The following is a 13,502-nucleotide window of genomic DNA, read 5'->3' on the forward strand; positions in this document are numbered from 1 at the left end:
TTTGTGGCAGCAACTGTATGTCTGATGATCCACATTTCCCCTGATAAATATGAAAACACATATTTTTCACTCCTTTTTGTCTACACCAAGCTGGTACTTTTCAAACCCTGAAACTGAGCTTTTGGTTTTTTGAATAACTGTGAAGTAAGCCTGCTCACAGTGGAACACCTTTGTGCTTTGGACTGACACGAAGTTGAAGACGACTTCGACTCTGAGAACTTGTGAACAACAGTTTCTGACATTTTACAGAGTCAATTATTCCTCAAACAAAAATACGTTTTATAAGGGAATTGGAGGGGCTAATATACTTTTCTTTTGCAGACCCAAAATTCTGAGGAATGCAGTGGATGTTTGTGGTAATAAATTTGATTTGATTAAATCTCGGTAGAGGCCAAAACAGAGCTAAAAGGAATGAATATTGCGGAAGAGAAGTGTGGTGTCTTACTCAACCTTAACATACCAATTGTGACTCCATTATAGTTATTGTGATGGCCTTGACTGTGCAAACCAAGTAAGCATAAAAACTGGTGACGGTAAGACGGCACAAAACGGAATATTGAAAAGAACAGATTCATTCAGGTGTCTGGTCAAGGATCATACTTTGAATAATGTTCTTTGTTCCGAGCATTGAGAGTGTGACGGCATCACCACAGTGACATTTTTAAAAAGAGAAAGGTTTTTCTTTTCATAGAGTCTGGAGAAGATGGGAGATATGGGAGGAAAGTTTTTAATTTAAGCAACATTTCTGCTTCCAACGAATGGGACACGCAGGGATTGAGTCTTATTGCAGGGAGTCATCTGAGAGCCAACAAGGATGGTGGAGAAAAAAAAAAGCTCCCATCACACCTGGACTGACAGATTCTTGGCACCAACAGAAACACAATCGCTGCTCACATTGTGCCTCAACAACCTCCCACACCTCGTCCGGAGTAGAGAAACCCAGCCGTGCCAGCTGGCTCACTCACACATATATCTATATGTGGGGCCCATATCGTTTTGTGATGCGGAGGCACCGAGCCAGTTTCCCAGCTCCTTCGCCATCCATCCATCCACCCGTCCATTACTCAACTACGGACGCATGCACGGTAAACACATCCGACACTAATGGTGAAAAGAAATGTTGACAACTGAAGTCGGCTGTGAACTGGAGTTCATGGGAATGTTATCGACGGAGGCCGACTGAGGAACAGACTTTCCAGGTGTGCGCTGGGTTTCTGCCAGATGTCACATGTGATAAATGTTGACTTGAGAAGCCTCCCGACCGGCAGGAATCCTGTTTTTGCTATAAAGACTAAACCGCTGAAAATCCAACATGAACATACCCAGACAGTTAAATATTTCTTGCTCCACTGCACCTCCCTCGCTCAGTCTTTCCTTAAAAAAAAAAAAAAAAAAAAGTTTCTCGCTACGCTTCATTTGAATGGCTTTGTCACACTGATCTTGTTTGGGTGTCTGCAGAGATTTGTTTTGTCTAAAGTAGTGGTTATCATTCCCACATACACACACACACACGCACGCATACAAAAGAGAGGGCGAGTGGATTCATGCGGAGGATCTGTGCTGATCTGAGCCCAGTCTTTGAGGGAAAACAGATCTTTTCAAAGCCAGGTGTTTAGGTTGTTTCCCGCTCCATGAGGCAGGTGAAGCTTCGGCGTCTTACTCAACGGCAGCTGAGCGGCGAAACGGGAGAGTATTAAAGCGCTGACATGTTGGTGCAGCTGGTTTGTCATTTCTGTGGGCAGCACAGTGGTGGCGCCCTGAAGGAGGTGTGGCGATATAAAACAAATTTGATCCCAACACTGCGTGGTGAATGAAATAGGGAACTATTATATCTTAAATGTGGCCAAACTATATCAATAAAATAGTCATCAAAGACATTGAAGTGTTTTCTGGGGTCATGTGACTAGTACAAAAAGCAAACGGTGTTGTAAGTTGTTGGTCTTGTTTGGTCTCCACCTCCAGGCTCCTTAGCTGCTAGATGTTCCACGTTTTTCACCAGCCGGTCCTGAGCTGTTGGAGGACAGCGGGTTTATGCGAGCTCGTTAGCTGACTGCTGCAGCTGGAAAATGAGCCGGTTGACGAGAGAGCTGAGAGCGAAGCGAGCGGTTCATGGGCTTGTAAAAAAAACACTTCACTACATTCATTATTAATATCAAACATTGATGAGTGGAGCCTTAATGAGGCTGAGGAGATGCTAGATCGGTGAAAACGGCCTGTTGAATCACGACACACACACACAAACGCACGTCGAACACACATCCGTGTCATACTTCTTTGTGTCGAGCTGTTTTCCACACACACTCGCTCATTGTAGCCACAGCAAGATGTGCTTTCAATTAATTAACGTTGTTTATTAATGTGGAATTGATTTTCCCAGGCAGACATCAGGCATTGTGTCTAGCCAGGTGTGTGTGTGTGTGTGTGTGTGTGTGTGTGTGTGTGTGTGTGTGTGTGTGTGTGTGTGTGTGTGTGTGTCAGGACCGGCTGAGCTGGTTTTGCTTTTGTAGAAAAACACTGTTTGGACATTGTCTGGCACACACACACACACACACACACACACACACACACACACACACACTTCCCTTCCTCTGCAGGTTTGATCACACACTTTCTCCAACACAGATTTGTCCTTGAATATGTTTTTGACTGAGTTCTTTTCATCCATGATTGTAACTACTGAAACGGCTCCCACACACCAACGAAGAAGAGATAATGTGCCCAGCTTTTAGAAAACGACTTGCTCATGAGTCATTAATGTACATTCTGACTTTTTGAAGGGGTCAGCTGAAGACCTTCTAGCTACTGAACTTTTACAGAATTGGCTGTTTATTTGCTGCTTTCTTTCGCTGTTTGAAAGTCCTTCAGAAAATGATTCATGCCACAGAGTGGAACCGTCAACGTGGAGGCACGAACAAAAAATTAGTAACAGACACATGGAATTTATTTTACTCAATCTTTATTATTTAAGGTCTAGATCACAACCCAGCTGTCCAACCAGGGAGACGTTATGATCATTTTATTGAAGATCATTTTATTGTTTTTCACAAAAAAGTGCGTCTTATCTTTGAATATATATATATATATATATATATACATATATAAATGTAAAGTGATAACAGCATGTTTAGGTGCCATTTTAAGATAATTTTGATGATTAATGGGATAATATCGTTAATCAGACTTATTTTAGCTTCCCATGCCTACCTGTAGGCACTGTGAATGTGTGCATGTGTGCACATTCACACCCACCACTGCAGACTGTAAATCATTACTATTATGTCTCGTATCACATTGGATCACAGCCACCACCACATGCACGCAGACTCACGCACGCACGCACACACACACACACACACGCACGCACACACACACACACACACACACACACACACACACAGCTCTGCATGTGACCTGCCCTCTGCGACTGTCTGACTTCCCTCTTTCTTTCACATTCAAATGAACAGTGTGTGTTTGTGTTCCTAGGACTGAGTGTGTGTCTGTGTGTGCGGGGGTGCGAGACGACATGGGTAGTCTAGCTCCTTCTGGCTAGAATTCTAATGAGCATAACACACACACACTCACACACACACACACACAGAGAGAGAGCCAGACAAGCAGCTGATAATGAGGTTTGATTTTCATATGTTTCAGACAGAATGCTGTGCAGGTCAGCTAGTACACATAGGAGCAGTGTGCGTGTGTGCACGTGTGTGTGTGTGTGTGTGTGTGTGTGTGTGTGTGTGTGTGTGTGTGTGTGTGTGTGTGTGTGATTTCTGTTGGACTTTACATACCCTCACTTTTTCCATTGTTAACATTAATGACCGTGTGTGTCCATTTTAGCACTAGGTGTGTCATTTTCTTTTGTCTGTGTTTTGTCTCTCATGTTTCTGATGTCAGCACAACCAGACTTCTACTTCATTTTTATTTGTTTTATTATTAACAGTCAGACTGCTGTTTGTGGCTACCGGGTACGTCAAAAAAAACAAAACAAAAAAAAACAGAAATAACACAAGTATTGAAACACTGTCTCTATCCAATGTGTCGGCATGCAGAATGCAGCAGTCTGCATTATGCATAATATCTTACGTTTTTATTTTGTAGAAGCACATTTTACATTTTGAATCATCATCACCATCATTGTTTTTGGGTTCTGGAATGGGAAATGATCGGGTATTACTGTCTACCATTGTGAGACAGGGTGTGTTTATTTCAGCTTCAAACAAACGAGAGTCCACCTCAGTAAATACATAAATAACAAAAGACACCAAGGAGAAGCCCTTGAAGATAAAACTACAAACAATACATTATTTTTTGCTTCTTTGAAATTCTTTTTCATAATGTTACATCATGCTGATTAGTTAGCACGGCAAGTAGGGTTGGGCACCGAGATCCGGTTCCAAATAGGAACCAGTTCCTAACGTCCGGTTCCGGAACCGTTACGAAGATGTTTGAATTTCGATAATTTTTTTCGGTTCCTAAATGCCCGCACTAGTTTGTTTATGCGGTTTGTTGCCAGTCCGCCGAACGGAGAAGAAGAAGCCGCTGAACACCAACGAAGAAGCGTCCACCGGAAGTGTTTGCATAACCGAGCGAGTCGAGCATGGATAGCGTGCGTCGGCGGTCCAAAGTGTGGCCTCACTTTTCTAAAAACAACGAAATCTCGGTAAAATGCACTTGCGACAAGATTATTTTGTGCACGACGGACATGAAAAAGCACCTCCTCCGAGTTCATGGAGTAGAAATAAACGTGTGCCCCGTCTTTGACGCGCTGACCGTCCTCCGCTGCGTCTTCCTCTGGCTCCGGGTCTGGGTCCGGGTCCGACCCCCAGCGTGGCACTGAACCGCAGTCCGAATCCGGAAAGTTAAATGATAAATAATATGTCTTGCCCCAACATTGAGGCAGCTAACAAATTAGCCCTCGTATTTTTTCATAGACAATTTACGACCTGAGATCGCTAACGTTAGCCAGGCTGGGGACTCCACGACTCCGCGATGTGCTGAGCCTACTCCGTTCACCTTAGCGGCAAAGGGGAAGATGTCGGTGCAACAAAAGGAAGGTTTTACACGTTGTTTCTTATTTTTTATTTGCTATTCTGCACCAGGTTAGCCCATCAGTGGGAGCACGGTAACATGTTAAAGTACCTGCAGCATCATACACTGTAAATGTGTTTTCATGAGGTTTTCAAAAATAAAGCTCTCTTGAGTGAAGTGTACCCCTGTGAAAATGTATTCATAATTTATAATATTTATATTCAAATTCATAGATTTGATATCTATATTGTACACTGAAAACAGCCCTGTGAGAAATTCATAGTAAAGTTCATAAAAAGTAAAAAGTTCATAGAATTAAAATTGATGGAGAAGGTCAGACTATTTCATTCAGAAAGACCGTTGGTTAGCTAGCTCATTTAAAATAGCTAGCTATTTTAAATGACAGCGTTCTTCAAACTCACATAGAAACAACAACGATGTAGCTTCAGATCTCGGTGTCAACCTCGGGGGTTCATGCAACTCTTCTTCAAGTTGCAGCGAAACTCGGAAGCTTCAGACGACTGTAATCAGCTCTTAGTCCACGTCGCTTTGCGATTGCAGGCGTAATGACGAGCTTAAAACAGGGACCTTCACAGTTACATGATTATAATTTGTATTACTTAACTACAGTGGCAGACTTCAACTGTTTTCTCCACTTGAAGGGCACCCTAGAGGGTACTTCATGTTGTCTCCACTTGAAGGGCACCCTAGAGAGTTCTTCATCATGTTTTCTCCACTTGAAGGGCACCCTACGGGTACTCCATCAGGTTTTTTCCACTTGAAGGGCACCCTACATGGTACTCCATCATGTTTTCTCCACTTGAAGGGCACCCTACAGGGTACTCCATCATGTTTTCTCCACTTGAAGGGCACCCTAGAGGGTACTTCATGTTTTCTCCACTTGAAGGGCACCCTACAGGGTACTCCATGTTTTCTCCACTTGAAGGGCACCCTACAGGGTACTCCATCATGTTTTCGCCACTTAAAGGGCACCCTACAGGGTACTCCATCATGTTTTCTCCACTTGAAGGGCACCCTACAGGGTACTCCATGTTTTCTCCACTTGAAGGGCACCCTAGAGGGTACTTCATGTTTTCTCCACTTGAAGGGCACCCTACAGGGTACTCCATGTTTTCTCCACTTGAAAGGGCACCCTACAGGGTACTTCATCACATTTTCTCCACTTGAAGGGCACCCTACAGGGTACTTCATCACGTTTTCTCTACTTGAAGGGCACCCTACAGGGTACTTCATCACGTTTTCTCTGGAAGTAAAGTTGAATTTGTCAGACATTAATCAAGTCAGTGCAAGACTATTAGGCAAGGCAACTTTATTTGTATAGCACATTTCATACACAAGGCAGACTCAAAGTGCTTCACATCATGACATGTCATACAATAAAGTGAAAAAAAAATTAAAAGAAAATAAAGGCAAAATTAAAATGCATTACAGAAAGACAAGGAGAATAAAAACATATTTGCAATAATTAAAAACAGTGCAGACATTACAAGATTTAGCAGAAAGCTATGGTGAACATAAAAGTTTTCAGTCTAGTTTTAAAAGTGGTCAGAGTTGGGGCAAGTCTTACATCTTCAGGAAGTTTATTCCAGCTATTTGTTGCATAGTGACTAAATGATGCTCTCCCGTGATTGTTGTTTACTCTGGGAATCACTAACAGATTGGTCTCAGAAGATCTTAGTGGTCTAGAAGGCTTATAAATATCCATCCATCCATCCATTTTCTACCGCTTATCCTGTAGAAGATGTCCTTGTATCTCTGGCATGCAGATGATATTTGTCATAAAAGTCTCTCCTCCGGCTGAACTCTTCTGTCGCCCGTGTTACTGTATGTGGGTGAAACAATGTCCCCCTCTGTTGTGTTGGGCCAGCGGACAGAAAAATATATACCCTGAGATAAGGGTTCTGATAGTGCTTTACTCGGCCACAGGTTCAGACAAAAACAAAGACATTTCATCTGGTTGTGGTTATCTATAAATGGTTTCCTTTTCCCAGACAATTCACGGTGTCACTGTGTACTGTATGCCTTTTATATTGCAATATAAAATAAATGAAGTCTGCTGCGTCGGGTCTGACCAGCTTGAGTGGAACGTGACGATGTGGCATCCCGACCGAGGCGTGTCGAAAACCAGAACCAGGAGAGAAAGATGAGAATCAGAAAGGATACATGAGGAAAGGATGATAATTGACCCAGCCTCAACTACACATACAAATACACCCCTCCCCCTCCATTTTCCCACTGTTGAAACCAGTAGTGGGAGTTTTGTGGACCAAAGTTCCCACACTTGTTGGCTGCACCATGACCGCAGCGTCCAAAGTCAATGGAGAGTGTGTTTGTGTGTGCGCCCCCCCCCACTTCCACCCCCATAGCCTTTCTCATGGAAATTGGCAAGCAAGCAAATTGTGTGCACCTATGACCTATAACTCTCTCACACTCACACACACACACACACACACACACACACACACACACACACAGCTGTCTGTGCTATTCCTGACTACCCAGACTGTCGAGTCATCCCAGGACTGAGAAAGCAGGGGGGGGAATTAGCAAGCTTCTCTCTCTCTTTCTCTCTCCTGTCCTTTTCTCCCTTTCTTCTCTTTCAGTCATTAATTTTTCAGTTCTTTCTCTTTTATTTTCCTCTCTTCAGTTACTCCGATCTAAACTTCTTTTTTCCCCCCAGCCTTCCTGAATCATTTCGTCTACTTCCTCCCTTCTTGAACTATTTGTTTTCTTTCTTTTTGCTCCCATGGATTTTCTCTCATTCCTTTCGTTTTACCCTTCCATTGATTAATTTGACTGACATGTACGCCGGTATTTTTGGCAGGAAAGCGGATTTGCTTCTTTTTTTTTATCAGTTTATTATACTTAACACTGTCCGTAGCATCATAAAAAAGTAGCAAATCTGCAACTTTTTTTTCCGGAATATTGCCCCCCCGGCTCTGTTTTTTTTTAATACAGTGGCCCTAATACGACGTCGAACAGACGAGCAGAATATCTGCTGCAGCACGTTCACGAGCACGTAGGCCGCCGTTGTTGTTGTTGTTGATATGAGATGTTGCGGGGAAGAAGTCAGGCTCGAGGGTCGAGGGGCACAAAAACGAAGACGAAACAGAGAGGCAGCGTTTTTTTCTTTTTCACCCAGGGACCTGGTTTCAAAAAAGCGCGTTTTCAGGCCCAAAAGCGTCAGATCCGTGAGGACGGTCGGCCCAAACACACAACACTTGTGCATTTACACACAAAAAAAAACGTTTCCGTGTGGACGGGACCTCAAAGTAACCAAAGACGTCGGGGCACCGATCATCCTGCCAGACAGACTCTGCTGCAGAGTATGTGAATTAACCATAACCACCGCCGCTGTGCAGCTACACACTGCACAAAAGGGAGATGTGATTTGGTTATAGCTTTTGATTAGAAATGGAAATAGATCTGGCACCAGAGGTAGCTCTAGTTGAGTTCTAGTTGAGTCAGCTCTCTCGGGATGCTGCAGCAGACAGAAGTGGAGGCACGAACGAAAACACCAATTTATGTAACGCTGTATAATTCTCAGGGTATCAGTGAAGCGTCTGAGCTACGATGCAGACAGGAGTCTCTGCTGGCGGGGACAAAACAGGCTGTATCACTGCGCTCCCGTATGATGAACTGATCGTGGGACACATCCCTCCTGCCTTACCTCCTCATCGTCTCCTTGTTTGCTTGGCTGCTTCACCCCACAGCAGGCCTAGTCAGCTGGCAGCCAGCGGGCAAAATATGGCCGATCACTTCTGTTTATAAATGAATAACATTTAATACCGAGACGGAAAAAATCCTGCAAATAACAGTTTATTTCCAACAAACAATCCAAATTAATTTTTTTCCGGCAGTGACAAACAAACTGATAACTGATAATGTTGCGGCGTGAAAATTGACTTTTCTACATCTGTGATCTATCAAATACATACAGAACAGTACATTCAAAACAGACATGACACTGAACAGCAGTCACACTGACAGCACAGGATTATAGATAGAAATTGCACCCATGAGTACAATTTCGCAGAAAGACAAAAAGGTGTTAGTTCATGAGGCCAGAAAGGATTGGAGTGGGTCATGTAATATATCCGGCCCGTGGGCCCTTAGCTTTCTGGAAATGTGTTTCCCCTCTAAAAATATAGTTGAATGCACTACAGTATGTTGAATACAACATTAATGCAAAAGCCATTAATGTTGCGCAGCATTTATTATGACATCATATCGTAGACTGACTCTCTCTTAGCACCCCCAATTTTCCCATTCCCAGGGTCACTCCTCCCTTCTTCTACTGCCTCCTCCATTGTCTCTTACTTCTCTCTATCTGTTTCTACCTCGCCCTCCTTCCTTTCCACCATATTCCCCCTCTCTTTCACTATTCCTTCCTCTCTCCTATCATCCTTTTTTCTTCCCGTCTCTCTCTCTGTGCTCCAGCCCCCCCCCCCCCCCCCCCCCCCCCCCCTCTCTCATTCCGAGCTGTCTGACTCGGCAATGACCGCCTGCGACCTTTAGCTGAATGTAGGAGGAGGAGGAGGAGGAGGAAGAGGCAGATCGACGGAGAGCAGGCAGCGGATGACAAATGAGCTAATTGCTTTAGATTAACCATGGAGTGTCTGCCTGCCTGGCAGGCTTACAGCCTCGTCCTGTCTAGACACCACCACAGAGGGAGGGAACAGAACAGCAGTATCTCTCATGCGACATGACCGAGAACTGAACATTTTTTTTTTTTTTTTCTCGTTTTCTTCCAAGTCGCACAAAGCAAGTTAAAAATACTATAAATAATGTTAGATTAGGTCAGTAATCTGCCCACAGCAGGCAAATGTATATTAAAGGGGCACTCCAGCAACTTAGTATTGTACTTCCATGAAGTCGGGGACTCACATGAGACAGATTTTTAAACAAGCCTGGTCAAAAGTGATGCAGCAGAGGCGATATACTGACGCTTGGCTCCTATCAGGCTCCAAAATGTCCCTACTTTTCCCATAATGCAACATTAAAGCATTTTCTCAAACTCTAACTCGCAGCGTATGTGGATGACATCAGCTGACAGGAAGTAAACATGGACTCAAGCCGCTGCCTAGCAACACAGTTACCTTTAAACAGTCTATGTTTGTAGTCTCCGAGTCCAAGCTGAGTCGTAAATTTGTTGGAAAGTCCCTCAAACTTTTACCGTGCACGGCAGCTGACCAATCGGTGTCCAGCGAGAAGCTACTGGGGTCACCTAGGTGACAGTGGTGGCTCCTGAAGACGTTATATTATGTGAGACATGGAGAGTATTTCTTCTTTGAAAAAAGAGCAAAAACGACTGAAGCCTTTTCGCGGTGGAAAAGATGTTTTCACTCTGATCAGCTGCCAAGTTTTTATTTTATTTTAGGTGCTTACCCTTTTCCAAACAGTTTCCTCTGACGGCTCGTCACATGGTTCTGTGTAACAAACCATCTGGCGGGTCAGGTTACTTTAACTTGGCCGGTCAGCTCGTAATAAGAGGAAAAGAGTTAAAGTCGGTGAGTCAGCACTCTCAGTGGCCAAACTCATGTAATGTGAGTAAATGTCTCAGTTCGTGGGAAATCATTAGTTTCTGCAACTCTATGACTCAATGTACGGAGACGTTAACACGAGGCTCTGCTGGCAAAACAAAAACAAGTCGCTGTTTTGGGGGAAATTTTAAACAAAATTGTCTCCGACTTGATTACACCATCATTTTAAAACACCACGAGACAGTTCAGCACAGACATCAAAAGCAGAATATCAATACAAACATCAGAGGCCATTTCCTCTACTTTTCTTATCTGAGGCACCAGTTTTATGTCTGAATTTAAAAATTAGATTTTCAGGATGCAGTTTGGTTTGTAAAAGAAGCTCAAGAGAACAAAGCATCCAGTGGTTTATTTTTTAACTGGCAAAAATAAACCAATATGTTGGATTTCTGGATGGAAACATCACATGAGAAGATGATTTTCCTGTTATTGTGTACAATGGAAGTGATGCAAATAATGATGGGACAGCAATAAAAGAGAAGGAAGAGCATGACAAATAAGGGACAAGATAAAAGGAAGGAGGAGGTCTGCTGACTAACCTGCTGACCTACCCACACACACACACACACACACATTTTCTTTTCATGACTCATCAAACCAGTGAAGCTGAAGTGAAACATCGAATATTTCATTACACATGACACACAAACTGATTAATGATTCAATAACTAATAAAAATAAAAAACTCTTAAACTGGTTGGAAAATGCAATGAAAGGGTTCTATGTTGAAACTTATAATTAATATTTAAGTAGATTGTGGTCTTAAGGTTGAAAAAGTAGTTTTGTGAATAACATAGACAACTGTAATGATTGTTGGAATGGAGACTTATGTTAGCAGCTGATTTTAAACATTTTCATGAATCTGATTTATTTTAATTTATTTACCCGAAGCTCAAAACTGCACGTTAACGGTTCTCCGTGCAACATTCGGAGCATTAATATCGCTGAAAACAACTATTTGCTAAACAGAGACATGTTTACTGAAGTCGCTTTCCCTCTGTGTGTGTGGAAATCCGAGCTTCTCCCTGCCTCGTTGACGTAGGTCATGTTTGTAGTGCATGTTGGGGGCTTTTTTTTTTTTTTTTTGGTGAATCCAAAGTTGGTCAATGCAGAATAAGTTTGGTAACCACAACAGGAAGTTAATTTATAATGTCATCATTTTATGATCGGATTGTGATGTTGGCGGTGTTGTCAAGACAACGAGGACTTGTTGAAGGAAGGAAAGGAGAAAGAATTGTGGGAGAGTTTTTGCTGAAAGATGACGTTCAGCACCAGCTGAAAGAAGGAGAGAGAGACGAGCATTCCCCCCCCCCCCCCCCCCCCCCACACACACACACACACACACACACGCACTTGGGGTCGGGTGGCCTCACAGATGGCGAGGCTGGCATCGCAGTATGTTTAAGTGTCTGTTCCCTTTTGCCTTTTACGATAACACACTGCTGAGGAATGTGATCTGTTTACATATCAATATTTTAGTCCGTTTGTGTGTGTGTGTGTGTGTGTATGTTGCGGCACTTCCTCCCATCTCTCCTGTTGCTCAGCGTCCATCGCTTCACTTCATCCTTCCCTCTGTTTTCATGTAAATGTAATAACGGCGATCATACTTTTGTTCCTGCTTTGAATTGATCTAATATCAGTAATAAAAAAGTTCATGTGAAACCGTGTGACTGATGTAGTTTATGAACTCAGTAACGACAGAATGACATACTCAGTCTGTGTGTGTGTCTTGTTGGTGTAGCTAAGCAGCAGTTCACATATTAACCCTCATGCATTACAGCTACAGACAGACTCTGGAAATGAATCCCCTATTTCTGTCTGATACCTCGTGATTGAACTGACCTATACTGGGTTTGTTTGCTTCACACCCTACTTCATATACAAACATATTCCCGCACCGTATTAAACACACACTAAAACATATACACTGCCTTGAGGCAGGCGTATAAAGGCATCGACCAATCACGTTGTGCCGAACGGATTGAGATGAAGCTATAGCGATAAAACAGGTCAGAACTGAATCACTTCTTTCAAACTTGACAGAAGCAGCACGCACCAGATTTCATTCTTACCTTTCACAATACAATCCCGTTTTTTTGGGGGGGTATAAAGGTGTTATTTGAGTCTGATGTTGATGTAAAAATGTGAACATTAGCAGCACAGCATGGCAGTACAATTAAAAAAAATGTCCCTAAAAATCAATGAATAATCACCATCTCAGTATTGATCAAAAATATTGACAGTGTAGCCGTGTGTCCAACAGATCAGTTGAACAAAGTGTGATGTTTTGAATTCCTTCATATTTAATAAGCACTCATGTGTACAGAGGTGGTACCATCAGACTCTGCTCCCCCCTCTTTACTCCCCCGTCTCTCTCTCATCATTATTCTGTCCGTCCCTCTGACCCATCTGTGTCTCCCAGACGCTCCCACCACTCCCCCCTCTCTCTCTGTCTCCGTCTCCCCTCTCACATTGACCTCTTTTGTCCACAGCCATTGAGAGGCGGTGGTGGAGGTGGGGGTCTGCTCAGCTGTTTCCTCTATACATGTGTGGGGGGGGCAGTGTGGGAATGTGTGTGATGAGAAGTTTCAGACAACGCTGTATGGAGCCTCAGAGTGTGTGTGTCGCCCGGCGAGGACACACGCGGCGTCGGAGCGTCGACAGGACATGTAGTATAGCTGCAGCAGGAAGTTGCCTTTTTTAGTTTATTTTATTTTTACGCATTCAGCTAGATCTCGAGGCTGTCATCACGGGAATACAAACATCAACCGGAGTACGTCTCGGCCAAACGAAGAGACTATGCAGCCTTCGTCGGGGAGTCACGGCCGTGACGACTGTGTTCAGACCCAACTATGCGGTGAGAGAAGATTCACCTTTGTACTGCTGTGATTTCATTCTTGGCATCAA

The 13,502-nt window shown here is 43.4% G+C and overlaps 1 protein-coding gene across 2 annotated transcripts in view; it reads left to right on the forward strand.

Moving 5' to 3' along the window:
* Nucleotides 1-13,502, forward strand: part of pmepa1 (prostate transmembrane protein, androgen induced 1) — a 34,693-nt gene that overhangs the window by 11,224 nt on the left and 9,967 nt on the right. The window contains exon 1 of one of the 2 annotated variants that reach the window (XM_084022335.1): nucleotides 13,204-13,452. The exons of the other annotated variant lie outside the window; for it this stretch is intronic. Within the exon in view, the coding sequence (XP_083878461.1) occupies nucleotides 13,395-13,452 (58 nt within the window). The 5' untranslated portion in view covers nucleotides 13,204-13,394. Of the gene's footprint in view, nucleotides 1-13,203; nucleotides 13,453-13,502 lie in introns of those variants that run through there. 2 annotated transcript variants of the gene reach the window in all.

This window comes from Eutrigla gurnardus, assembly GCF_963514095.1.
Source record: "Eutrigla gurnardus genome assembly, chromosome: 2".
NCBI lineage: Eukaryota > Metazoa > Chordata > Actinopteri > Perciformes > Triglidae > Eutrigla > Eutrigla gurnardus.